This window comes from Sapajus apella, unplaced genomic scaffold (genome assembly GCF_009761245.1).
Source record: "Sapajus apella isolate SASKATOON/1434 unplaced genomic scaffold, GSC_monkey_1.0 scaffold118, whole genome shotgun sequence".
Lineage (NCBI taxonomy): Eukaryota > Metazoa > Chordata > Mammalia > Primates > Cebidae > Sapajus > Sapajus apella.
This window is the reverse complement of record NW_022437058.1, coordinates 3,917,386-3,943,274: the sequence shown is the minus strand read 5'-3', so window position 1 is coordinate 3,943,274 and position 25,889 is coordinate 3,917,386. Positions and strand designations below refer to the sequence as shown.

General features: G+C 45.7%; 2 protein-coding genes across 8 annotated transcripts in view; one reads left to right on the top strand and one right to left on the bottom strand.

Moving 5' to 3' along the window:
* The window catches only part of CENPP (centromere protein P), a 279,890-nt gene extending 276,978 nt beyond the window's left edge, over positions 1 to 2,912 (top strand). For 2 of the 6 annotated variants that reach the window (XM_032260495.1, XM_032260492.1), the window contains 2 exons: positions 285 to 376; positions 780 to 2,912. In XM_032260495.1, coding sequence (XP_032116386.1) covers positions 285 to 376; positions 780 to 910 — 223 coding nt within the window. In that variant the 3' untranslated portion in view covers positions 911 to 2,912. Of the gene's footprint in view, positions 1 to 284 lie in introns of all 6 variants that reach the window. The other 4 variants (XM_032260491.1, XM_032260494.1, XR_004263557.1 and 1 more) reach the window with 3 other exon arrangements.
* IPPK (inositol-pentakisphosphate 2-kinase) overlaps positions 2,321 to 25,889 on the bottom strand; it is a 58,615-nt gene continuing 35,046 nt past the window's right edge. The window contains exons 10-13 of one of the 2 annotated variants that reach the window (XM_032260484.1): positions 24,587 to 24,737; positions 23,815 to 23,917; positions 7,245 to 7,324; positions 2,321 to 3,817 (exon numbers count right to left, since the gene is read on the bottom strand). In XM_032260484.1, coding sequence (XP_032116375.1) covers positions 3,592 to 3,817; positions 7,245 to 7,324; positions 23,815 to 23,917; positions 24,587 to 24,737 — 560 coding nt within the window. In that variant the 3' untranslated portion in view covers positions 2,321 to 3,591. The remainder of the gene's footprint in view (positions 3,818 to 7,244; positions 7,325 to 23,814; positions 23,918 to 24,586; positions 24,738 to 25,889) is intronic. The other variant, XM_032260485.1, reaches the window with a different exon arrangement.

The following is a 25,889-nucleotide window of genomic DNA, read 5'->3' as shown; positions in this document are numbered from 1 at the left end:
TCTGCTCCTACCAGTAATTCTGAAGTTTCTGTTGCTCCATGTTCTGTACCTGACTGGTATTGGCCTAATGTTTGCCAGTGCAGTGGGTACAGAGCAGCACCTTCCTGTGGTCCTGGTTCCATTTGCTTGTGCTACTGACCATGCCTCTTCTTTGCTGTGCGTCGGGGTTTCTAGGAGCAGGGGAGCCCAGCATGGGGAAACGGAGACCAGGCGTGACTCATGGCTGCTAATCGTTTAGCCAGATTTCAAAAAGCACATAACGATGTGTTTTACCACTTTTTCAGGTTTGAATTAGTAATTGTTTGGAGGATACAAATAGATGAAGATGGGAAAGTTTTTCCAAAGCTGGATCTTCTCACCAAAGTCCCACAGCGAGGTAGGGTCCCTGGGTGTAGCTGCTTTAGGTGCCTTCTCAACATGCCCAGCAAAGCTGCCTACTTCCTCTGGGTTTCACAGGGCAAGAATCAAAAGTTAGAAATCTCATTAATGTACTTTTCTATCAAGTTTTAAATATTTTAACCATCAATAATCACTGAAAAAGAACACGAAAAGGGATTGCTCCCCTCAGGCCCGCAGGCTAAATGCACAAGGGAATATGCCTCAAGCCGTAGGTGACGCCTCACACTCTGTCTCTCCTCCTCGCCTATCCCTAGCACGTCCCATTCCAAGCAGGCAGTCGGGAGGGGGGTGGGTTCTTGGTGAGGTCCACACCAGCAGAAAACACAACACCAAAGCCGCCACCTGGAAGTTTCTTACCTAGTTTAATGTTTTCTTTATAGCCCTGGAGCTGGACAAGAACAGAGCCATAGAAACCGCTCCTCTCAGCTTCCGAACCCTGCTAGGAGTGCTTGGAATCGAAGCTGCTCTGGAAAGCCTGATAAAATCGCTTCGTGCAGAGCAGAACGGCTAGTTCCGAAACAGTGAACGGGGAGGGTTAAGATGCTGAGCAGAGGTGCGTGTGACTTTACCCAATATAAACATTTACTATTTTCCACTTGGAAACCACACCCTGAAGACCTGTCTTCTGTGCAGTTAAGGCACATTCTATAGAAACTCTCATGACATGAAAAATAAATAGTTACTTAAGTATAAAATGCCAAATAAAAGTGACATGTACAATGTGTTTTATAAAAATAAGCTTAACATCTGAGAAAACATACCGAGTGGTTGTGTGTCCTCAGACGTGTGGGGAGGACCCAGTCCCCCACCCACCTCGGCCTCACACCGAGTCCACCGTGACGTGGCAGCCACACTGCTCAGCTGGGAGAAGCCAACCTTATCCTGGTTCCTGCGTCCTGGGGGCTCTGGAGACAGATGCCTATGGCACTTCATTTTTAAACTTTCGTTAGTGGCCCGGGGAGCCACGCCCACACTCCTTGCCACCTCCACTGTGAGGCAGTCCCAGCAAGTCCTGACGTTCTTCTTGGTCTTCCACAAGAAAATGGAGCTGTCAGCTTCAAAACAAGAATGTCCTAAGACAGCAAAGACAGCACTGTTCCTGGGCCAGGGTGCAAGGAATAAGGTCCTTTATGACAGAACCTGTGCAGAGCCGAAGCGCTACATCGACAGTCCCAGATGTGCCGTCAGAACCGTGATCTCATCAGTCACCCATTAGCACCGTTAGGATCTGTGAACTAGGGTTGTCTCAAACCAATCAAGGCCATCATGGAGCCTCAACTAAGCAGGAGCAGCAGCTTCCGAGAGGGGCCAGAAATACGTCCACAGCGGTGGCGCCTGCAGCTCAGGGGATCCTCACAGCCCAGGCTCGTGGCAGCCAAGACAGAATGGGGGTCTTCATCTGTTTTCCCTTCTTCAATACAGGGTATTTTCATCGTGTCTAGTCCAGCCCTGTCTGGGCCCTGTGCTAGGCAGTAACTTTTGCGGCCCTGACGGACGCAGAGAGCCCAGCCTGCCTTCCCATTGGGGTAGGGTTCCCTCACATGTGCACTTAAACCCAAGACCCAGTGTCCTTCACACACTGTGACAGTGGGCAGAATCATCCGGAACAAGGCTTCCCCAGCCCCAGCCCAGCAACAGTGAACTCCCTTGGGTCAAGACAGTATTCACGGCCACTTCCCTCCATACTTCCCAGAGCCTGCCGGTCGTTGCCATGAGCTCTGTCCACTTCGCTTATGTGCAGTCTCCAAAGCCCCCATGCCAGCACACAGGACACTTGTGTATGAGACAATGTCATTCGAAGTGAGAAGAAAACAGTAAAGGTGTCCAGTTGTCTAAGTATCTTTTCGCACCTCTGAGTATAGAATAAAATTAGAAGTAAATATTAGGACAGAATTGAACAATAAATTCTAGAAGAGTTGCCTTGATTCAAACAAGTATAATTCTCAGGTTATCACAAAATTTCCCACAAAAATTTACAATCAGCAAAATAGTTTCCTTATTTCTCATGTATCATTTTCATATAATTCCATGGTTTCACTAATATTATATGTTACAATAAGCCTCCATTAGTCCCTCAAAACGATGATATAAATAATCAGTCTGTACAACCTAGCATACAATAAAAAACTGAAACCAAGATTCCCAACGTTTTTCATAGCAGCTGGGCACACTTTGGTGACCCCAACAAGAACCCTCTCGGCAGCAGCCAGGAGCTGTTCGCCTTCCAGAAGCATGGCCTGTGGCAGCCGGACAGGGAGAGGCCACGGGGCCCAACAACGCAACACGTCTCAAGCCAAACCCGAGGGAGGAACTCAGTCTGGGAGGAAGAGAAAACTCGCTCCTCAATCACCCCAAACACCGGAGTGTCAGAAAAGCACTGAGCTGTTGGGGCACACTGCCCAGCCCGGCCACAGCAGCTCAGCCAGCCACAGCTCCACCTCCAGCTTCTACAGCAGCAATTTCCAGTGGGAAAGAACACATCTCCCCCTCATGTGAAAAATAAAATCATAAAGAAAAAAAAAAAAAGTCAATGCTTGCATGAGTGGTGTCCATCCTGACCTGAGTCTCGCGCTCCCTGCCACCCCGCGTGGAGCCGTGGGCTTCAGCACCTCCACAGGGACCCTGAGTCTACACTGCTCAGAACTGGTGTCCACACGAGGTCACGCTCTGCAGCAGGGAACCACCTAAAAACCTGTGTTGATATGTGGCTTGCACTTTCTGAAAAAGTGACCATGTAACTCAGCTGGGGAAAGTTCCAGTAGTATCCATGTTTTCTTAAAAGTCCAAACTGTAAAATGTATGTAATAATTCAAGTTTTCTATGTTAGGAGTCTGGTGGTAGCAGATCCAAAGCTTGGGTCTTAGAATAAGGCTTTTTGCATTAGAGAATCAGACATGAGCCCTGGGTGGGAAGGAAGAACTACCCAGAGGGTCTCCCCAGGGCTTAACGGACACTTCCATTTTAAGAATGTGAGCAGCTTCCTGGGACACAGTACTCACGTCCTACATTCCTTGTCCAGGAAGATGTTTCTAGTGCTCTTCAATTCCATTTCTCCAAGAGGCAATCCCACCTCAACAGGGGTTAAAAGCAAAAACATTCACAACCAAAGGTCACCCAACACAACAGAAAATAGCTCTATCATTCAACCTTCACATTCTATGTTCAAGTTTCAAAGACATTGCAGGGAAAGAGTTAGACCTTGTGGAGAACTAATGTGCAATCGTCACTTTCCTTGAACCGAGTCGACATCACGGCGTTGTCTTTGGCACATACAGTCTTTGAATAATAGTTGACGATCTTGCCGTCCAGTTTATACTGATGGGGAATGCTCTCGTAGGGCTTGAGGTCAAGGTCCAGCACAGACACGGAGAAGGCAAGCCTGGACCTCGATGAAGGGACGACAGGCCTTTGATCAGAGCTGCAAGTAAAAAAATACCATTTCAGGATACACAAGCCTCCCAATTCACTTCCCTCCCTCCTGTTCTCTCTCCTTTCCTTCCTTCTTTCAACTAATATGTTTTTATTATGTTTTTTTCTTCGACTTCTGCAAAGTTAGATAAATCGAGACATGAATGTCCTTGCACCCCAGCTCACGAAAATCACCCGTTTGGTGCCTCTGTGCATGACAGCTGTCTGTGCCGGCTGGGTGTACCAGCACGCAAAGCTTCCTCGGGCCAGTGCACCCCATCATACCAGGCGAGAGAGGGTTAAAGGACTGAAAGATGGAAAAGCGATTACGTGGAACATGTGAGTGATGTTCCCCCAGCCCAGTGGTATAAACGAACGCTGAAAAGTCACTTTATCATGAGCCAAGTATTACAAAACCCAAGAAAAAGTAAAAAGTAGATCTGGCTGTTCCAGCGCCAAATGGATGAAATGTCGACAAGACTTCTCCTTCTGTGCCTCTCCTGTCTGCTGAGAAACGCAGACTCCTTTGTGTGGTTCACACTGGAGAGATCTGGTTTCTCATTTTATTCTCAAACTTTATCTTTAGTCCTCTGTATTTTGCTCCCCAGGGCTTAGTTTTTGGTTTTAATAAACATCAGAATAGTCGTGTGCTTCTAACAAGATGTGAATAATTACTTGCCCTGAAAAACACATCCAGGATCTCCGAGTCCTAAGCTTCGACTGCTGTGTGTCCCGCTTCGTCTCAGAGCACTAGCACACAGCACTCATGTCACTGGCTCAATAAGTGGCCTAAGCTCAGTTCAGTCCAGAAGTATTCTGGGTTCCGGTGTCCCCCCGTTTACTACTCTTCGAGATTCAGAAACAAACCCAAGCCCAACTTCAAAAGCTCCCGCCGAGGAAAGAAAACACTGCTGAGCATGTCCCTGCTCTGACCCTGCTCACCACGGCCTTGGCGCCCTCTCCCGCCCTGTCCCAGAATCCTGTGTAGGAAAAATGAATCCCTGACTCAGTTGCTGGGGTCAGTAGCTATTGTTGCCTGAATAGTAAACAGCAAATAACTCATTTTCAAATTAAGGTCTTGAGCCTCACTCCAGAAGCTGGAAGGCGCCTGCAGGTTGTCCAAAGGGGCTACATTTTACTGCGAGAACCACTGAAGCCCAGGGGAGCACTAAGTTCTGAGGCCTGAGACCCAAGCTTGGTGCAGCTGGGCTGGAAGAGTCACATCCCCGGCCCGTGACTAGGGCTACATATTTTAAAGGACACCTCAATTTCTCAGAAGCAGCACCTGACAAGACCATGGGTGTAAAGGCAGGCAGGATGTTCCAGGCAGCTCCTTGGGGCGTGGGGGTTGGGGGGTGGGTCTGACTACCTGGGCCCACCACAAGCTCCATGGGAGCCAATGGCAGTGACCAGTGGGCACCAGCTCCTGACACAGAAATGCTCTTCTCCTCAGCAGTCCTGAGGCCGAGACTGGGCAAGAGGCTCTCAGGGACACACATGTCCCTTGTGCCACAAGTGTGCCCTCTGGCAGCCTTGGAGAACAAGTCTCAGGTGGCCTTATGGCTGCAGGGGGCGGGGGCTGCCCTTGCCTGGAAGGCTGCTTTCCAGGACACTGACCCACTGGGGGTCGCCAGGGGACAAGCAGCCTCCAAGGGTGCTGGGGACTGGGGTGGAGAAGCCAAGGCTGCCCGTGCTCTGTTTCAGACGGGAGGTCGAGGGGAGCAGCAGGGTTTAGGCGCGGGAGGCTGTGGCAACTCTCTCCACAGTTCCAAATTCCCAAAGGGACAAACCTCTGCAGTGACAGGCAGGCAGATCCGACTTTAGACATTTTGCTTTATGCCAGGGCAGAAACAGTAGCGCAGAGCTGAAGAAGCCTTTACGTTAAGGAGTATAAGAAGTTTCAATGTGGTCAATCTATCTGTGAGCTGTAAATTAAAGTCTAGGGATCTAAATTTAGTCTCACGTCTAGCAGGCATCTCAAGATGTCAGGATGACTCATGATAAGTCCCGGCCTTAGCTTGTCCCTAGGCCTCTAGAGCGCCACAGTCTCTGGAACTTACGGGTGCAGCCACTGAGTACACCTTCCTTGAAGCAGGCCCAGCCCCACCACGTCATGTTCTCATGTTCTCGGAGAAGCCTTCTGAGATCTTCTCCCTTTGTTGAGAAGGGCCTGGCTACAGTGGTTTGTGCATGATGATTCCTGTGCCTTCACCCCAGGCCTCGGAAGCCATTGTGGCTCAGTGCCTTCGGGACACGTCCTCCCCTCCCCTCCCAGTGTCGGTTTCTGTTGAGCAGTTGGGCAGGCTACAGTAAGGACCTAGGCCCTCAGCTCTCCCCACATGCTGCATTTCCATTTTGACATCACTGACTGGGCACTGAGAGACTCGCAGTGCTGGACGAGGTGAGCAGCACACCGGCCTTCAGCGGCCTTTCACAGCCCACCTGAGCGCCTGCATCCAAGCACGTTTCCACCTCCCAGCTGCATCCTTGGTCAGGAGGGCTGCTGAACAGTGGTGTCTTTGCGGGTTTTTTCTCATCAAACAACACCAGCTTAATCCAGCTGAGGAATTCCTCATAACTTAGTCCTGTACGTGTTTTCTTAGGGGATAACAGGAGTTTTCAACAAAATAGAATCACCTTTTTTCTACTTCAGTTATGTCTTATAATGTTCCTCAATTTTCACACCGGAAAGTAGAGAATTCTGTGCCTGCCAGGGAACAGGAATCCTGGGAACTGTTAGTTCAAAAGCACCAGGAAAATGTGTGGCCGGCAGCCAGCAACCAAGGTCATCTTGACCCAGGAACACATGTTAGAAGAATGTGGAACATTCCACAGATACCGGGTGCAGGGTTTGGCACCCCTGAAGATCAGTGCTGAAGATGCTGTCTGATTACTATGAGATTATCAGTTTCATCCCAAATTCCCAGAAACAGTGAGAGGGGACTGGACAAAAATAGTGACATTAGGGAGAGGGGCTGCATACAGGCTGGTTATTCAGAGGAGGAAGCAGAAGAATGAATGTGCGCCTCACAGGTGTTCAAATGACTGTGGTGGTGAAAAGCAGGCATGCCACGCTGCCCGGCAGGAGACCCAGGAACAAGCCCGCAGGCACCCACACAGCTCAGGCCTTGGCAGCAGTGGCGGGGCTGGCTTTGAGAGAATGGAATGGGCAGCTCACTCTCCATGCTGTCTCTGAGCTCTTTAAGCATTTTCTTAGAAAACAGTAACTTTCAATGTAATAACAATCCTTTTGAGTTATGCTCCATAAATGTTTTGACTGAATTACAAGCTTCTAGAGGGCAAGAGTTAATAGCCCCATGATGTCATGTAGGCCAAGGAGGTCAAAATCCCATTAAGGAATCTCTAAATATGGGAAAACCAACTGTCCATAAGCCCCTGTTAGACCCAGGCCATGGGCCATGCAGTGGGCGCCTCACCTGGCATCCTGCAGACAGGGGGACAGCGCGATCATGATGGAGCAGTCCTTGGCAGTCATGGCGACGCGGTACTGCTGCACCTGCAGGGGAGGGAGAGATCAGTTCCAGGTCTCACAGGAAGCCTCTGCCCTCAACGCAACCTTCATTCCTAGCCACGTGCAGAAACCGCTTCCTGCCTCAGAACCCAAGGGTGGGATTAGGAGCATGGACCACAGTGAGCAGGGGTGTCAGGAGGTCTCCCTGTAAGAGCTCCTAGGCCAGCTCTCAGCCCCACAGGGCTGCTCAGAGGCTGGCATCACCCCTGACTTCTCAAGGCAAGCAGTGTGGGACCCTGACTCCAGACCCTGAAGCGGATGATCCGTCTTCAGCAAGGTCACCATGGTCAGCCTTTAGAAGGAAAAACAGCCACCTGAGCCCCTGGATGTTGGCCACACTCAGGGTATCGAGCAAGCAGCACTCGACACCTCCAAGAAGAGGGTATGGGGTGTTCGGCAAGGCGTTGCTTAGAATGACAATCCCTCCTGAACGTCACACAGCCACCAGAGACAACTGCAAACGGCCACCCTTCTACAGGCTGTGCATGTGTTAACTCGCTCCACCCTCACAGCAGCCCAGCAGGGCAGCACAGCTGGCACCTCACTTTACAGACAAGCAACAGACACAGAGATCATTTGTCTGCTGTGCCCTGCTCGTCAATGGCAGAGCAGGGACTCAAACCCGGTGTGCTGGCTCAGACATCTTCACTCTTCAACACATGCTCCAAGCAATGTGGGTCTGTCCATACTGACCAGGGACAGCTCAACACACACCATACTGTCATCCATACGGGCCAGGGACAGCTCAACACACACCACACTGTCATCCATACGGGCCAGGGACAGCTCAACACACACCACACTGTCAGAATCGACGTATATAAAGCTGTGCACATGCTCACGTGTGTGACACAGGCAGGGAGGGAGGTGAAGGACAGCCACCACAATGCTCACAACTGTCTCCTCTATAGAGTAGAATGTGAGGTACTCTCTCCCCGTCCTTCATTAGACTTTCATATATGGTTTTCAATATTTTTTTGAAATATAAAAAAATATATTTTTTTATTTCACAAATATAAACAGTTGTAAAAAAAAAAAAATTGGGCCTCACACATCACTGGCTTAATATTTCTACTGATGACAGACCATCTCCTGTCCCCCTTTTAACTGCTCCCCTCGATTGCATACAACCGGGAAGATCTGGTCTTAGAAAACAACCAAGCTGCACCTGCCAAAGGGCAGGACAGGGTGGGAGGGAGTGGAGAGAACCTCAAAGCACAGATTTAGCTCAGGCCTACAGACTGTTCTTGGGGCACGAGAAAACCTTTCATAGCAGAAGGAAATGAGCAGCTCCTATCCTTACACGCTATTCAGTTAACTAGGAAATCAGAGATGTCTCAGAGTACCAAAAAAATCCCAGTCCAAAAGAATTACTAAATATTGAAAACATAAAATTAAAAAGCTTTAGTGGGACCAAGTGTAGTGGCTCACACCTGTAATCCAGCACTTCAGGAGACCGAGGCAGGAGGATCACTGGTGCCCAGGAGTTCAAGACCTGCCTGAGCAACACAGCAAGACCCCATCTCAAATAAACAGGACAGAAATGAATGAATGGAAAGTTTTTACATGATACAGTCAAAATTCAAAGGCAAAAGATAAATGAATGACTAGGAGAAAATATTTGCAACATGTAACAGACTATAAATGTCAAGAATATGTAGTGTTAGAAATCAATATAAAAAAAAAAAAAACTATCCCCAAAAGTAGACCACAGAAATTAAAAGAATATATATATATATGAAAAATTCAATCTTACTATAAATCAAGGAAATGCCAATTATAACAATGAAGTATTTTCTAATCATCAGATGGGCAGAACTACACACACACGCACACACACACACACACACACGCGCGCGCGCGCACGCACACACACACACACACACACACACACACGTCAGCCCTTGATGTCTGCAAATTCCAGATGCAGAATCTACAGATACGGAGAACTTAACTGGGGGACTTGAGCATCCTCAGATTTTGGTATCAGATTTTGGTGTGTGTGTGTGTGTCATAAAATGAAGAGATCAGGCCTCCACTTCACGTAATGCTAGAATAAGTAGTTGAGGCCAATCCAACTGCTGAGGCCAACTAACAAAGCTAGACAAAAATATCTGCTTGAAGGCAGAGCTAACAAGCCAGGGAAGAACTGCTGGAATAGGGAAGGACAAAGGCATCTAGGTCTGCTTTTCCAAGAGAGGGTAGTGATCATTCCACAGTTGGCTGAGAGGAACTTTTAACCAACCTTGAGGGCTATGGGAACAGTAACCATCATGACCCCCTTCTTTTTTTTTTTTTTTTTTTTTTTGGAGACGGAGTTTCGCTCTTGTTACCCAGGCTGGAGTGCAATGGCGCGATCTCGGCTCACTGCAACTTCCGCCTCCTGGGTTCAGGCAATTCTCCTGCCTCAGCCTCCTGAGTAGCTGGGATTACAGGCACGCGCCACCATGCCCAGCTAATTTTTTGTAGTTTTAGTAGAGACGGGGTTTCACCATGTTGACCAGGATGGTCTCGATCTCTTGACCTTGTGATCCACCCGCCTCGGCCTCCCAAAGTGCTGGGATTACAAGCGTGAGCCACCGCGCCCGGCCATGACCCCCTTCTTTAGGTTAGTACCCAAAATACTGCCCTTATTAGAGTAAAAGTGAGGCCAGGTACAGTGGCTCATGCCTGTAATCCCAATACTTCGGGAGCCCAAGGCAGGCAGGTGGCTTGAGCTCAGGGGTTTGAGACCAGCCTGGGCAACATAGAAAAACCCTGTTTCTACAAAAATTAGTCAGGAGGCTGAGGTGGGAGGATCACTTGAGCCCAGGAGGTGAAGACTGCAGTGAGCCAACATCACACCACCACACTCCAGTCCCGGAGACAGGAGACCCTGTCTCAAACAAACAAAGACAGTAGAAGGGAGCCAAAGTCGACAGGCCCTACCAGCAACTGCAGTTTCACTTTGAAGAGACCAAACCATTACAACCGGATTAAAATGACTCCAGCTGCTGGTTTCCCAGGCCTCTGACAGCAACAAACCTAAAATTCTCTCTGGAAGAAGGTATGATCCTAGGCCTCAAGTGACTTCTAAAATAATTGTTCAAATACAATTTCGAGCACACAAGCAAAACTATGTAGACACATGAATGAAACCAACAAAAGCAAACAGAGCCACAGTGGGGGAGAAGGTCTATGGGAGCTACATATTCCACTTGATTTTGCTGAGAACCTAAAACTGCTCTAAAAAATAAAGTCTATGAAAAGAAAAACGTGCCACTGGAAAAAGAAAAACCCACAATAGTAGGAAAAAACCACACCTGTGGATTCCAGCTACTGGAGGTGCTGGACATACACGCTGCATCAAAGAATAAATGACTTAATTCTGCCAAGGCAAGAGATGAATTCTAAAAAAAAGAAAAAAGAAAAATTAAAAAAATAAAGAATAGACAAAACTGAGAACTTCGTGGAGAACTGGAAATGATAAAATGAATCATTTAGAGATTCTAGAACTAAAAAGATGCAGAAATGGATATGAAGAATTCAACAGATTAAACACCAGATGAGAAAAAACTGAAGATGTCCAGGTGGATGGGATGATTTCAATAAACACAACAATGATTGACAGAAGACCAGCTAGCATTTCTCCTCGTGTGGATCCCTTGCAGTGCTATTGCTAGGATTGCAAGGAGGGAACAGTTACCCTTGCTGTAGCTCCCGGTGGGGAACTTGCAAAACCAACCTTTGGCATGAGCTGAGGAGGCAACTGACTACTACGGTCTGAAGAGTTTGAAGTGTCTTCCATTGCTTCTTCCAAAGCACCTGCGATTCCCACATTAGTCACTCTTTTTAAAATGCAAATGTTATTTAGGAAGCATCACACTACCACATTAACTAGTTTTCTAAACCGAGTTACCCTGAAGATATGGGTTGGACAAAGAGAGATGATAATTTGGGGTCAACAGACAGAGGTAAGAAAATGGAAAAGCTAAAAAGAATTCCTAAACTGGAAGACAGACCACAAGTACATATCCAGAGTGAAGCATGAAAAGGATACAATCTAGAAAATACAAAGGAAAAGGTGTAAGACATAGAAAGTTAAGAGAAAGCGTCCAACGTACTTGTAATTGGAATCCAAAAGAAAGAGGAGCTGGCCAGGCGCGGTGGCTCACACCTGTAATCCCAGCACTTTGAGAGGCTGAACTGGGCAGATGACCTGAGGTCAGGAGTTGGAGACCAGCCTGACCAACATGGAGAAACCCTGTCTCTACTAAAAATACAAAATTAGCCGGGCATCTTGGTGCATGCCTGTAATCCCAGCTACTCGGGAGGCTGAAGCAGGAGAATTGCCTGAAGCCAGAAGGTGGAGGTTGTGGTGAGCCGAGATCATGCCATTGCACTCCAGCCTGGGCAACAAGAGAGAAGCTCCGTCTCAACAAAAAAAAATAAAAAAAAATTTTATTTTCCTAATATTTCCAATATTTTCCTAAAATGAAAAAAAGACATCAAGCCACAGATTCTAGAAAGCCTCCAAACATATCATTTATACATATCATGAAACAAAAATTAAGAACTCATCACCAGCAGACCTACACTAACATTAGAGAATGCTCTTCAGACAAGAACAAAATGATCCCATAGATATACTCAGAGATACAGGGCAGCATGAAGGGCAATACGGGAAATAAGTACATGGGTAAATGAATAATGACTATAATAAAAAAATAGGGTCTCGAGTTTAAAATAGAATACACAACAACAATGACTGTATACGTCAGGAGCAGCAGTAAAACAAACTCTAAGAACCTTGCGTCGTGCAAGACAGTAAAAGTGCTTAATGATATGAGACTCCAGGAAGTCAACTCCTTGCTGGCAATAACTAAAATAACCACTAGAAAAAAAGTAAGGGGCTCTACAACTTCCAAGCAGAGTGGAGACATGGAATGATAAACAAAAAATAATAAACCAAAAGATTGTGAGAGAAGAGAAATAGAAACCTAAAATAGGTAAGAAAAATTTTAAAATTTTAGTGTAAGTCTTAGTGTAAGTCTAACAAAACAACAAAGAGTGTCAGAATGAATAAAAAACCAAACCCAATTATATGGCACATTTTAAATACAAAAACACAGGGTAAAATGACAGAAAAAGATACACAGTGCAAACATGAAACAAAAGAACCTAGAGATGTTACATTAATATCAGTCAAAAGAAACAAAGTAAGAAGTATAACCAGAGATAAAGGACACTTGAAAATGGTAAATGATGACATGGACATATTGTGTGATGGTAAAAAGAAAAAATTTAAAAATTTTTAAGGAAAATGGTAAACAACACTCCAAATTGAAAATTGTAATTCACCAGGAAAACGTAACAGTTCTAACTCTGAGGCACCTAGAGTACAGCCTAACGATAAGCAGGACAAGGTAAATTCATAATTATTATGGAAAATTTCAAGCCATCCTTCTTACAGAACAAGCAGAAGATAAAATCATTAAGATTGCAGATCTGAACAAAACACTTAATTTAGCCTAATAGGCAGATTAGAATGCCACATCCAACATTTGAGAAGACACTATCTTTCCTTTTCTTTTTTTTTTTTTTTTTTTTTTGAGAAGGAGTTTCACTCTTGTTGCCCAGGCTGGAGTGCAATGGTGCAATCTTGGCTCACTGCAACCTCTACCTCCCAGGTTCAAGCAATTCTCCTGCCTCAGCCTCCTGAATAGCTGGGATTACAGGCACCTGCCACCACGCCTGGCTAATTTTTATATTTTTAGTAGAGATGGAGTTTCACCATGTTGGCTGGTCTCGAACTCCTGACCTCAGGTGATCCACCCATCTTGGCCTCCCAAAGTGCTGGGATTACAGGCATGAGCCACTACGCCCGGCTGAGAAGATACTACCTTTTCAATCACACACAGAAGCATTATTTTAAAAAATTAAGCCACAAAAAAATTTCAGAGGATCAAATGGCAATCTCAACAAATGCCACATGATCACTTAGACTATACTCTTCACTCCAACGAAATTTTGCTAGTAATCAAAACAAAAAAGGTAACAAGAACCCTCAGTGCTTGGTAATTAATTCCCTTCTAAATATTTCCATGGGTCACAGAAGAAATCTTCATAATTATCAGAGTACATTTTAATTGAATGATATTGAAAGTACAGCTTGTGGAATGTGACCAAAGCCATTCTGAGAGGAATATGAAACTTTAAATACACATTTTAGAAAAAAGAAAGTGCTGAAACTCAGATAAGCATTCCTATCAGGAAGAAGTTACAAAAAGAACAAATTAGCATAATAGAAAAAAATGAAATGATCAAGAATTAAACAGAAAACAATCGTACAGTACAAATGGATCAAGTTAATTTTTATGAAACTAAACTCTTGGTGGGAATGATTAAGAGCCCCTTCAGGCTGCTATCCCAAAATGCCAAAACTGGTAGCTTATAAACAACAAAAACTTAATTCTCACAGTTCTAGAGGCTGGGACGTCCAAGACCAGGCACCAGTAGATCTGCTATCTGGCGAGAGCCCACTTCCTCATACACAGCCATCTTTTCACTGTAACGTCACGTGGTGAAAGGGGCTAGCTTGCGCTCTGGGGTTTCTTGCATAAGGGAATGAATTCAAATCATGAAGGCTCCACCCTCAAGACCTCATCACCTCCCAAAGGCCCCACCTCCTAATACCATCACCTTGGGAGTTAGGATTTTAGCATACAAATGTGGGAGACGGGAAGGCAAAACATTCAGACCACAGCAGAGAGGGAGAGAAGTCAAACATCAGAAAACTGAAATAAAAATCCTTAGGTCCTATAAAACCTGAAAAGATAATAAAAGAATATTACCCAGCAAATCATATGCCAAAATTTTGAAAGCACAGAAAAAACAGAAAAAAATTCTAGAAAAATACAATTTACTAAAATTTGATACTTTCTTTCAAAGACAACTATGGGCCCTAGATGGTTTCACCTGTGATTCTACAAGGCATTTAAGTCAGAAATAATACCTTTTTTTTTTTCTCTTTTTTTTGAGACAGGGTCTTGTTCTGTTACCCAGGCTGGAGCACAGTGGTACCATTACAGCTGGATATAGCCTCGACCTCCAGGGCTCAAGTGATCCTTCCATCTCAGGCTCCCAAGTAGGGGAGACTACAGGCATGCGCCCCCACAGTCAGCTGATTTTTTATTATTTTTAGTAGAGACAAGGTCTCGCTATGTTGCCCAGTTGGTCTTGAACTCCTGAGCTCCAGTGATCTTCCCACCTCAGTCTCCCAAAATGTTGGGATTACAGGTGTGAGCCACCCAACCCAGCCATTGTTAATCCACCTCTTCCAGAGAACAGAAAAAGACTAAACAAACGATCTTTAAGTGTTTTGTGGGCAGGCCTATAAAAACAGAAAGCACCGTTCCTATCTCTCATAAACATGGGTCAAAATCCCTAAACAAAATATTAGCAAACTCAAAATCATCATATAGAAAAAGAACACATCACAATACATTGTGCAATTAACCACATTAACAGAAAGGATTTTGAACAATCATATGATCATCTCAATAGAAACAGAAAAGGCACTGATAAAATTCAACGTCTGCTCCTCATCTTTAAAAATCGTCTTAATAAATCAGGAATAAAATGGAACTTCTTTAATCTGATGTCAGCCATTCAAGGGGAAAAAAACCCTACACTAAACAATTTATGTGATGGTAAAATGCTTTCTCTTTGAGATTTGGAAGAAGACTAAAATTCATACTATCACAAATTAAAGTGAAATAAATCTTAAAAAATGAAATAAAACAAAGAAGTGAAAAGTACAAGGATTGGGAATGAAAGGGAAAACATCAAATTCACAGACTACGGTTACATATAAAGAAAATCCAAAAGAAACCATAATCATTAGGATTAGTAGGTGAGCAAAGCTGATGTCTGCAAGAATACTTTTCTTTTGTTGGTTTGTTTTTTGGTTTTGGGGGGTTTTTTTTGAGACAGAGTTTTGCTCTGTCGCCCAGGCTGGAGTGCAGTGGCACAATCTCAGTTCACTGCAACTTCCACCTCCTGGGTTCAAGCAATTCTCCTGTCTCAGCCTCCCAAGTAGCTGGGATTATAGGTGCTGGCCACTGCACCCAGCTAATTTTTGTATTTTTAGTAGAGATGGAGTTTCAACATCTTGGCCAGGCTGGTCTCGAACTCCTGACCTCGTGATCCACCCGCCTTGGCCTCCCAAAGTACTGGGATTACAGGGGTGAGCCACAGCGCTCAGCCACAAACACTTTTAAAGTAAGATCTTGGCCGGGCATGGTGGCTCAGGCCTGTAATCCCAGCAGTTTAGGAGGCCAAGGCAGGCGGATCACGAGATCAGGAATTCAAGAACAGCCTGGCCAACATGGTGAAACCCCATATCTACTAAAAATACAAAAATTAGCCAGGTGTGGTGGCACACGCCTGTATTCCCAGCTACTCGGGAAGCTGAGGCAGGAGAATGGCTTGAACCCAGGAGGCGGAGGTTGCAGTGAGCCAAGATTGTGCCACTGCACTCCAGCCTGGACAACAGAGCAAGACTCAGCCTCAGAAAAAAATTAATCAATTAATTAAAGTAAGATATTTTTAAAGATGCTATTTACATCTAAAACCATCAAATATCTTGAAATAAATTTAATATGAGACCTCTCTGAAAAGAATCATAAAACATTTTTATTAGAATATGTCCATGTTGGAAGACTCAGTGCTGTACAGATTTCAACACCTGTCATTTTAATGCTACACCATGAAAATCCCAGGAGCTTTTTTGTTTTTAATTTTTGTGGGACCGCACTTGTTTGTGCTTTTCCTGCAGAACTGAGCGAGGTGATTCTCAAGTTCATGTAGATATGCAAAAGGCCAAGAACAGCCAAGACATGCTTGAAGAACACAGAAGTATTCGCTCTGCCAGATATCAAGGCTTGTTATGACTCTATAGTGTTCATAACCATTTCTATGATGCCAGGACAACTCCATTTGAAAAGAAAATAAAACCCTCCCTCCTGCCATTTCAAAAATCAGTTTCAGTCACCCAACAGAATGTGAAAGACAAAACAATAAAGTTTCTAAAGATACAGTAGGAAAATATCTTTAGGACCGTAAGGTAGAGAAAGACCTCTTAAATGGGAAAAAGACTGGTAAATTAGGCTGCCTTAACATATGAACCGTTCTTATAAGGACTCCATTAAGAGTGAAAAGACAAGCTACAGAGTGGGAAAAGATACCTGCTGGACACAGAACTGACAAAGGGCTTCTCTCCAGAATATACAAAGAATGCCTTCAAATCAGTAAGAAAAAGACAACTCTACCAAAAAATGAGCAAGAGGCCGGGCGCGGTGGCTCACGCCTGTAATCCCAGCACTGTGGGAGGCCGAGGCGGGCGGATCACGAGGTCAAGAGATCGAGACCATCCTGGTCAACATGGTGAAACCCCGTCTCTACTAAAAATACAAAACATCAGCTGGGCATGGTGGCGTGTGCCTGTAATCCCAGCTACTCAGGAGGTTGAGGCAGGAGAATTGCCTGAACCCAGGAGGCGGAGGTTGCGGTGAGCCGAGATCGTGCCATTGCACTCCAGCCTGGGTAACGAGAGCGAAACTCCGTCTCAAAAAAACAAAAAAACAAAAACAAAACAAAACAAAAAAATGAGCAAGAGACATAAATTGTGACTTAAATAGATCACAAAAGGAAAAATCCAATAAACATATAAGAAGGTGCCTACTCTCATCACAAGATACCACTACACACACATCAAAATGGCTGAAATTCAGAAGACCTACAACCCAGTGTTAGAGATGGTGTGGAGCACAGGTGACTCCTAACCTGTTGCAGGGAACATAATCAGGTAAAACTGTTTTGCAGTATCTACTAAAACTAAGTATACTCATCCCTGTGGTCCAGAAATCCCATCCGAGAGAAATGTGTGCACAGTACACAAGATCTATACAAGAATATTTATGGCAGCTTAATTCATAATAGCCCAAAACTGAGAACAACCCAAACGTCCATAAAATAGCAGAACATACAAATTGTAGTACATTAAGTCCTCACTTGATGTTCTCACTAGGTTCTTGGGAAACTGACTTTATGCCAAACAATGTATAACAAAACTAGACGGGGCACAGTGGCTCATGCCTGTCATCCCAACACTTTGGGACACCAAGGTGGGAGAACTGCTTGAGCCCAGGAGATCAAGACCAGCCTGAGCAACATAATAAAACTGCATCTCTACAAAACAAGGAATTAGCCAGGCATGTTGGGTACAGTGGCTCACACCTGTAATCACAGCACTTTGGGAGACTCAGGGGGGTGGATCATGGGGTCAGGAGTTCGAGACCAGCCTGGCCAAAACAGTGAAACCCCATCTCTACTAAAAATACAAAAAATTAGCCAGGTGTGGTGATGGTGCCTGTAATTCCAGCTACTTGGGAGGCTGAGGCAGCAGAATTGCTTGAACCAGGAGGAGGTGGAGGTTGCAGTGAGCCAAGATCGAGCCACTGTACTCCAGCCTGGGCAACACAGCAAGATTCTGCCTCAAAAAACAAAGAAAAAAAATGGTACTGGGACAACTGTATATCTATATGCAAAAGAATGATGTTGGAGCTGGGCCGTTACAGCGCACGCCTGTAGTCCCACCTACTGGGGAGGTTGAGGCAAGAGGATTACTTGAGCCCAGGAGTTTGAAGCTGCAGTGAGCTACAATCAAACCACTGCCCTTCAGGCTGTGTGACAGAGTAAGTCCCTGTCTCTGAAAAAAAAAAAAAAAAAAAGAATGATGTTGGGCCTCTACCTGAAATCATATATAAAAATTAACTCAAAATGGATCAAACACCTAACCATAAGAGCTAAAGCTATAAAACTCTTAAAAGGGAACACGGGATATCTTCACGATTTTAGATTTACTTAGCAATGAATTCTTAGATATGACACCAAAAGTATGAACAACCTAAAAAAAACTAAACTGTACTTCATAAAAATTAAAAATGTTTGTGCATCTAAGACATTACCAAAAAAGTAAAAAGACAACTGACAGAATAGAAGAAAATATTTGTCCATCAGGTATTAGAAAAGGGTCTAGTAGCCAGAATATGCAAAGAATTCTCAACAAGACAAAAAGCACTATTAAAAAGTAGGCAAAAGGGGCTGGGCACGGTGGCTCACACCAGTAATCCCAGCATTTTAGGAGGCCGAGGTGGGTGGATCAACCTCGAGGCCCAGGAGTTCGAGACCAACCTGGGCAACACGGTGAAATCTCCTGTCTAACAAAATACAAAAAATTAGCCAGGGGTGGTAGTGTGCACTTATAGTCAGTCTCAGCTACTTAGGAGGCCGAGATCGTACCACTGCACTTTATCCTGAGCAACAGAGAAAGAGAGACCCTCTCTCAAAAAAAAAAAAAAGTGGGCCAGGCGCAGTGGCTCACACCTGTAATTCCAGCACTTTGGGAGGCTGAGGTAGGCAGATCACTTGAGGTCAGGAGTTCAAGACCAGCCTGGCCAACATGGAGAAACCCTGTCTCTACTTAAAATACAAAAAAATTAGCTGGGCATTCTGGTAGTTGCCTACAATCCCAGCTACTCAGGAGGCTGAGGCAAGTGAACTGCTTAAGTTCAGGAGTTAGAGGTTGCAGTGAGCCAAGATTGTGCCACTGCACTCCAGCCTGGGCAACAGAGCGGGACTCCATCTCAAAAAAAAAAAAAAAAAAAAAAATAGTGGGCAAAGGATCTGAATAGATGTTTCTCCAAAACAGATATATAAGTGGGCAAGAAGCACATGAAAAGATGCTCTTACAGTCTTCAGGGAAATGCAAATCAAAACTACAAGATACCACTGTACACGTTCGAGGACAGCTAAAATAAAAAAGGCAGGTAATAACAAGTGTTGCTCAAGATGTGAAAAAAAATAGAGACACCTTCAAACACTGCTGGTGGGAAGATCGAACTGTACAGCAATTTTGGAAAGTCTGCCCAGGACCTCAAAAAGTTAGACATAAAATTGCCACTGGACCCAGCAATTCCACCCCTAGGCATATTACCCCAGAAAAGTGAAAACACGTGTCCATGCAAAAAGCCTCTACGCAAGTATTTATAGCACCACTGAGCATAACAGCCAAAAAGTGGAAATAACCCACATGTCCATCAAAGGATGAACAGCCATGTAAAGGAATGAAGTACTGATCCATGCTACAACATGGACGAACCTTGAAGACATCAGGCTAAGTGAAAGAAGCCAACCACAAACAACCACGCATTAAATGATTCTGTTTACATGCAGCCTTTGGAACAGACAAGTCTGTAGAGATAGAAAGTAGACGGGTGGTTGCTTAGGGCTTGGGGTAATGAGGAGACGATGGGATGACGGCTAAAGGGTACAGGGTTTTTACTGAAGTGATGAAAATCTAAGAGTGACTGTGGTGATGGTTGCACGTTATTTTTAAATACAGTAAAAACCACTGCATTGTACGCTTTAAGCGGGTAAACTGTATGGTATATAAATTACATCTCAATAAAGCTGTTACAGAAAAATAGGAAAATGGGAAAAGATCCGAGCTACAAGAATGTTAGGCAGTGGTAAGGGAAAACACATGGATAAATCTAAACAAACATCTGTGTAAAATAATACTTTGAATTATAACTAAAAAAATACCAAGACAAACAAAATACAAGACAATACTGCACATGTGTTGGGAGAGACAACTGGAACTAAGTTGTCCCAAGTCCTTATACTGTGTGGGGACTGAGAGTCTGAAATAACTGATTAACTTTAGAATTTAAATATGCAGGATCAAACTGGATGAGACACCACTAAAGGGAGAGAAACAGGAGGAAGTTCTAAACACACAGAGCAAAAGATGAAATAAAAAAACAAGCAAAAGTGCTCAGAGGTCAGGAAACTATGGGCTGGGGACCAAATGTAGCCCACCACCTCCTGTTTTTGTTTTCCTGGAACTCAGCCCCACTTATGATTTCTCCATGGCTCCTTTTGAGCTACGGTGGCAAGGCCAGGTACCTTCAACAAGGACCAGACTTTACAAATGTCTGCTGACCCCTGCTTCCTGATACTACACAACACACAAAAGCAAGAGTTACTGGGGGTTTCAGTTTTCTGAGCATTGAAATGAAGAAAATATTCAGTCTTTTCTTCGGAGGTACAGGGTTCAATTTTTTTTTTTTTTTTTTTTTTGAGATGGAGTCTCGCTCTGTCACCCAGGCTGGAGTTCAGTGGCATAATCTTGGCTCACTGCAGCCTCTGCCTCCCAGATTCAAGCAATTCTCCTGCCTCAGCCTCTGGAGTAGCTGGAACTACAGGCATGCACCACCACACCCGGCTAATGTTATATTTTAGTAAAGACAGAGTTTTGCCATGTGGGCCAGGCTGGTCTCAAGCGATTGACTGGCCTTAGCCTCCCAAAGTGTTGGGATTATAGGCGTGAGCCACCATGCCCAGCCTTCAGGGTTCAATGAGAGAAACAATATGAGTGCAAGAACTTTTGTGTAGAAATGTCCTCAGCCGACTCCCTAGCTTCAGCTTCAAACCACCCTCTTCAGCTTCAACTACCAGAAGCTAATTTCCTACAAGAGAAAAAGAGCAGGCCCATCTACTGCAGCACGGAAAGACCTCAAGCCACATTTCTCTCAACATCTTGCAAAACTACAATATCACAGCAAGGTGAGTGATGCTGATACAATCCACAAGCTTATTCAGATATCTCGGGTTTTACATGTATGCAAGTGTGTGTGTGTGTGTGTGTGTGTGTGTGTGTGTGTGTGTGAGATCCCACGTAAGTTGATGTGTTCACCACCACAGTCAAGATACAGAGCAGTTTCATCACCACAGGGATTCCCTGGTTTGACCTTTTATAACCATATCTACCTCCCTTGCTCTTCCTTGCCAACCCCTGGCAAGCACTAATCTTTGTCATTCAAGAATGTTATACACAGAGTCATTCAGTATGACCTTTGGGGATTGGTTTTTGTCACCAACAAACCCCCTGGAGATCCGCCCAGGCTGCTATTTCTCAAGAGTCCGTTCCTTTTTGGTGCTGAGCAGAGTTCTGTGGTATGAATGCACACAGTCTGTGTGACCTGCTGGAGGTCACTGTGGAAAGGCATGTAGGTGGTGTCCAGTGCTTGGCTGTTACAAAGAGAGCTGCTGTGAACATTTCTCTACAGGTTTTTGGTAAGTGTTAGTCTTCATTTCTCTGGGATAAATGCCCAGGAGCATGAGTGCAGGGTGGCTGCATGTTTAGTGTGAAGGAACCTTCCAAACTGTTTTCCAGAGTGACTGTGTCATTTTCCATCGCCATGGGCAACAGATGAGGGATGCCTTGAAACCTGCAGCTGGCGTTGTTTCAATGTCTTTCTTTTAGCTGTGATGGCTGCTTTAGCTGCTTACAAGACTACATTTACAGTTCAGGTTAAAAGATTAAAATAAAATTAAAAAGTAATCCATACTTATTTTGTAGAAAACTGAAAAATACAGAAACATATAAAAGGAAATAAAGTCCTGTTTCTTCTGTTGGGAAAAAACCCACCATGCTGCTGTTTATACCTGAATCAATGTATCCGAGTTACAAACACGAGGCAGGCGCCACTGCTTTATTCTCACCCCAGGGTTCCACTTGGAACCCTCCTCACCAGGATGACAACTCTAACATCCCTGTGGCCTTCGCGTCAGAGGCTCACCTGAGGCTCAGGCTCTACCAGACAGCCTCAGTCCTCCTCAAAACACTGACAGCTGCGGCCCCAACTAGAGAAAGCAGTGAGGGCTCCTTCCCAAGTACGAGCCACAGACACGTCAATGCGACTGGACAGGCTGGTCCCAGGGCTCCAGGCAGTGAAGCATGCACACGTGGGGGGAGTGGCAGCTCACTCCAGAACAGGCTTCCTCACTGCTTGTTGCCCAGTAAAGGTTTTGGGAGTCTAGTAAAGCCTATGAGCCTCTCTCAGAATAACATCTTTTATTTTTTTGAGACAGAATCTCACTGTGCCACCCAGTCCAGAGTGCAGTAGCCAATCATAGCTCACTGTAACCGCCACCTCCTGGGTTCAAGCGATTCTCCTCCCTCAGCCTCCCGAGTAGCTGGGACTACAGGCGCATGCTACCATACCTGGCTAATTGTATTTTTAGTAGAGACAAGGTTTCACCATCTTAGCAAGGATGGTCTTGATCTCCTGACCTCGTGATCTGCCCACCTCAGCCTCCCAACGTTCTGAGATTACAAGTCGGAGCCACCACACCCAGCTTAGAATAACATTTTTAAATGTGTAATATATAGACGGCAAAACTATAAAAAAAAATTTTTTTTCTGAGGCAGGGGCTTGCTCTGTCGCCCAGGCTGGAGCACAGCGGTGTGATCATAGTTCCCCACAGCCCTGACTGCATCTCCTACCTCAGCCTCCCAAGAAGCTGGGACTATAGGCACACACCACCAGGTCCAGCTGATTTTTTCATTTTTCTTTTGTAGCGATGGGCGTCTCACCATGTTGACCAGGCTGGCTTCCAGCTTCTGGCTTTAAGCCATTCTCCCACCTCAGCCTCCCAAAGTGCTGAGCCAAAATATTTTTAAAAACAAACATATTCCATAGTAATATGTAACATTTCATGTAGTGATGAATAAAACACACTCAAAGTGTCTGCAGCTACAGTGTGAGACGGAAAGTCTGCTTTTTTTCCTCTTAGTGGCAAAGTCCCGGGTGCCGCTGACCCCACAGGCTCATTGCCACATTCGTAATGGAAAGAAATGCTAAATTCCAGGTAGAGCTTAGTAAAAATAAAGATGCCATTTTTTCCCTAACCAAGCTTATGGAGCCCTGAATTTCACAGACCCAGGAAATACAGGACCAGGCCTCTTCCCTAAGAGACTCCTGAAGGCTGTCCCTTGGCCTTGGTCCTAAGGGAAGGAAGCTGCCCGCATATAGTCAGGGACAGGGCAGAGGCACAGGTGGGGTCCCGGAGCCCCAGCAAAGGCCTTGCAGAAAGGGACGGTTGGTAGAGAGCCTGTTCTGGGCTGCTGAGAAGGCATGCAGATGTGTTGCAGATTGGCCGCCCCTGGGCCCTGATCCCACCAGGGATGGGCCAGAGCAGAACTCAACCAAGGGAAATTCCCCTTAAAACCTAAATGTACTATCATCTGTACCAGTTCATCTGGGAAAAACTTCAGCCATTTTTTTTTAGATCCCAAGTTTTCTGTTTCAAACCTCAGGGGTAGATAATGGGAAAAAAAACAAATTAGTCCTAAGAATCTAAGGATCACAGACATCGCTCAACCCGGTTGTACAGAGGGTAGAGGCCTTCGATGTCCAGCAGGTCCAACATCTGCACCTGGAGGGTTTTGTACAGAAGACGGCCCTTCGGTAACCCCGAGCACTCTGGGTGTTTTTTCCTACCGAGAACATTAGGGGAAAATGAGAGCATGTTGGAGGGAGACACAGGCCGGCGCAGACAGCATGTTTTTGGATGGGTCTGCCAACCTTCGTTAACGCGAAGGCCACTGTCCCGTCATCCTCAGTGGAAAGGTCAAGCAGCTTCTGGTAAAATGCTTCATCATAAGGCCCATCTATTTGTAAGGTTTTTCTGAAGAAGAAAGCACAATAAAAACAGGATGACAAAGCCACACAGAGATTGTTTCTTAAACTGCTAACACAGTCTACAAAGCCCAGTACTACTAAACATCACACACTTTATTTTGAAAAACACCTAATAGATCTATCTCCCTCACGTTAAACAGGGAGGTTTTAAACAGAACTTCGCAAGGCCAGAACCAGGGAGCCCTGAAGCTGAGCCATCTCCTGTTCACCACAAGTAGCATACTGCGTCAGAGACGCAAGGAAAGACCAGTGAGGAAGGAAGAGGATCCCTGCCCCAACTGGACACAGCACAGGTGTGGAGCCCAGTGACCCGCAGTGAAAGCCCAGGATGGAGGCTTGGCTGACACAGAAGGGCCTGCAGGAGTGCTGCTTGGCTGTGGAGCAACACTGCCCTCTGCAGGCTCAGCCCCAACTCAGGGATTGGAATTACCAGGGTCACAGATGTGCTTTCTTTTTTGAAACTGGTAAGTGACCCTCCTTCACAAGGCACTAAATTGCAGAGCCAGGCCTTGGTACCTGGGAGCAGAGGACTGGGGTGGGGAGTGGCCGAACTGCTTCATCTCCTAGGAAGCTGTGCCCTGGGAGGCATGTTCTTACCCTGCCCCCCCGACAGTCTCCTCTCAGAGCCACCAAGACGGGGACCGCCTGACCTCACCTCTCCTCGGGAAACTCTTCTAGGTATCGCTCAACCCGGTTGTACAGAGGGTAGAGGCCTTCGATGTCGAGGAGGTCCAACATCTGCACCTGGAGGGTTTTGTACAGAAGACAGCCCTTCGGTAACCCCGAGCGCTCTGGGGTGTTTTTTCCTACCGAGAACATCAGGGGAAAACGAGAGCATGTTGATTATCAAAGATTGTGGAGGGAGACACAGGCCGGCGCAGACCACAGGGCTCACCCTGGGCTCAGCCATACGGGCATCACCGCAGGCGAGGGCTGGACCCTGGACCGCTAAGGACAGAGACGACGCTCCTGCCTCACAGAGCTGCTGGAGCTGGAGTGAGCCTGGACCACACTGAATACACCAGGCTGAACACAAAGGAGAGCAAGAAACTCGCGCGTCTTGCCTCATGCCTCTCCTTCGCCAAGACAATTCTCAGAATGACCTTCAGATTCCATCACAACAGCCCTGGAAGTCACTTTATGATTTAAGTTTAGAGACATAATCCTCATTCTAAGGCAGGGGACAAAATTTATTTTCCTTCTTTTTTTTGAGACAGAGTCGCTCTGTGGCCCAGTCTGGAGTGCAGTGGCATGATCTCGGCTCACTGCAACCGCAAGGCAGAGAATTCCTAAGGATTCTGCTGACATCCTAAAAATGCAAGACCACTAAAGAGAGGACAATCCCAGGACACTGCAGAGTCCAGAGCCGCGAGCCCACACTGAGAGGTAAGGCCTGGGCCGGCCACAGGCATGAGCTCAGAAGCAGCCACACAGAGCCACAACAGTGGTCAAAGCCACCGACAAGGACCTGTTACATCATAGGGACAGAGGCAGAAACCAAAGCCACTCACAGTTGTTTAGCACCTGTGCTGTACAGGGTGCCAGATGAGCTTGGGAGGTACCAAGTCCCAGACCACCTTCTCCCCTGAAGGGAGCAGCCATCTCCTACAAAGAACCACACTACAGACACACAGTAAGAAAGGTGTCCATACAAGAAGAAAACTGTAGTCGCCTGCAGACTTCACTAGGGCCTAACACGAAAATGCCAACGGGCAGGAAAACAGGAGTAAAAGCTCACATGCCCAACTGGAGGGGATTTGTTAAAATTACAGCAGATCCATGCGTGGTCAGTAAAAGTTGAATAAAATGCATGTCATCGCCAGACGCTGTGCCTTATGTCTACAATTCTAACACTCTGGGAGGCCAAGGCAGGCAGATCGCTTAAGCCCAGGAGTTCAAGATCAGCTCGGGCAACATGGAGAAACCCCATCTCTACCAAAAAAAAAAAAAAAAAAAAA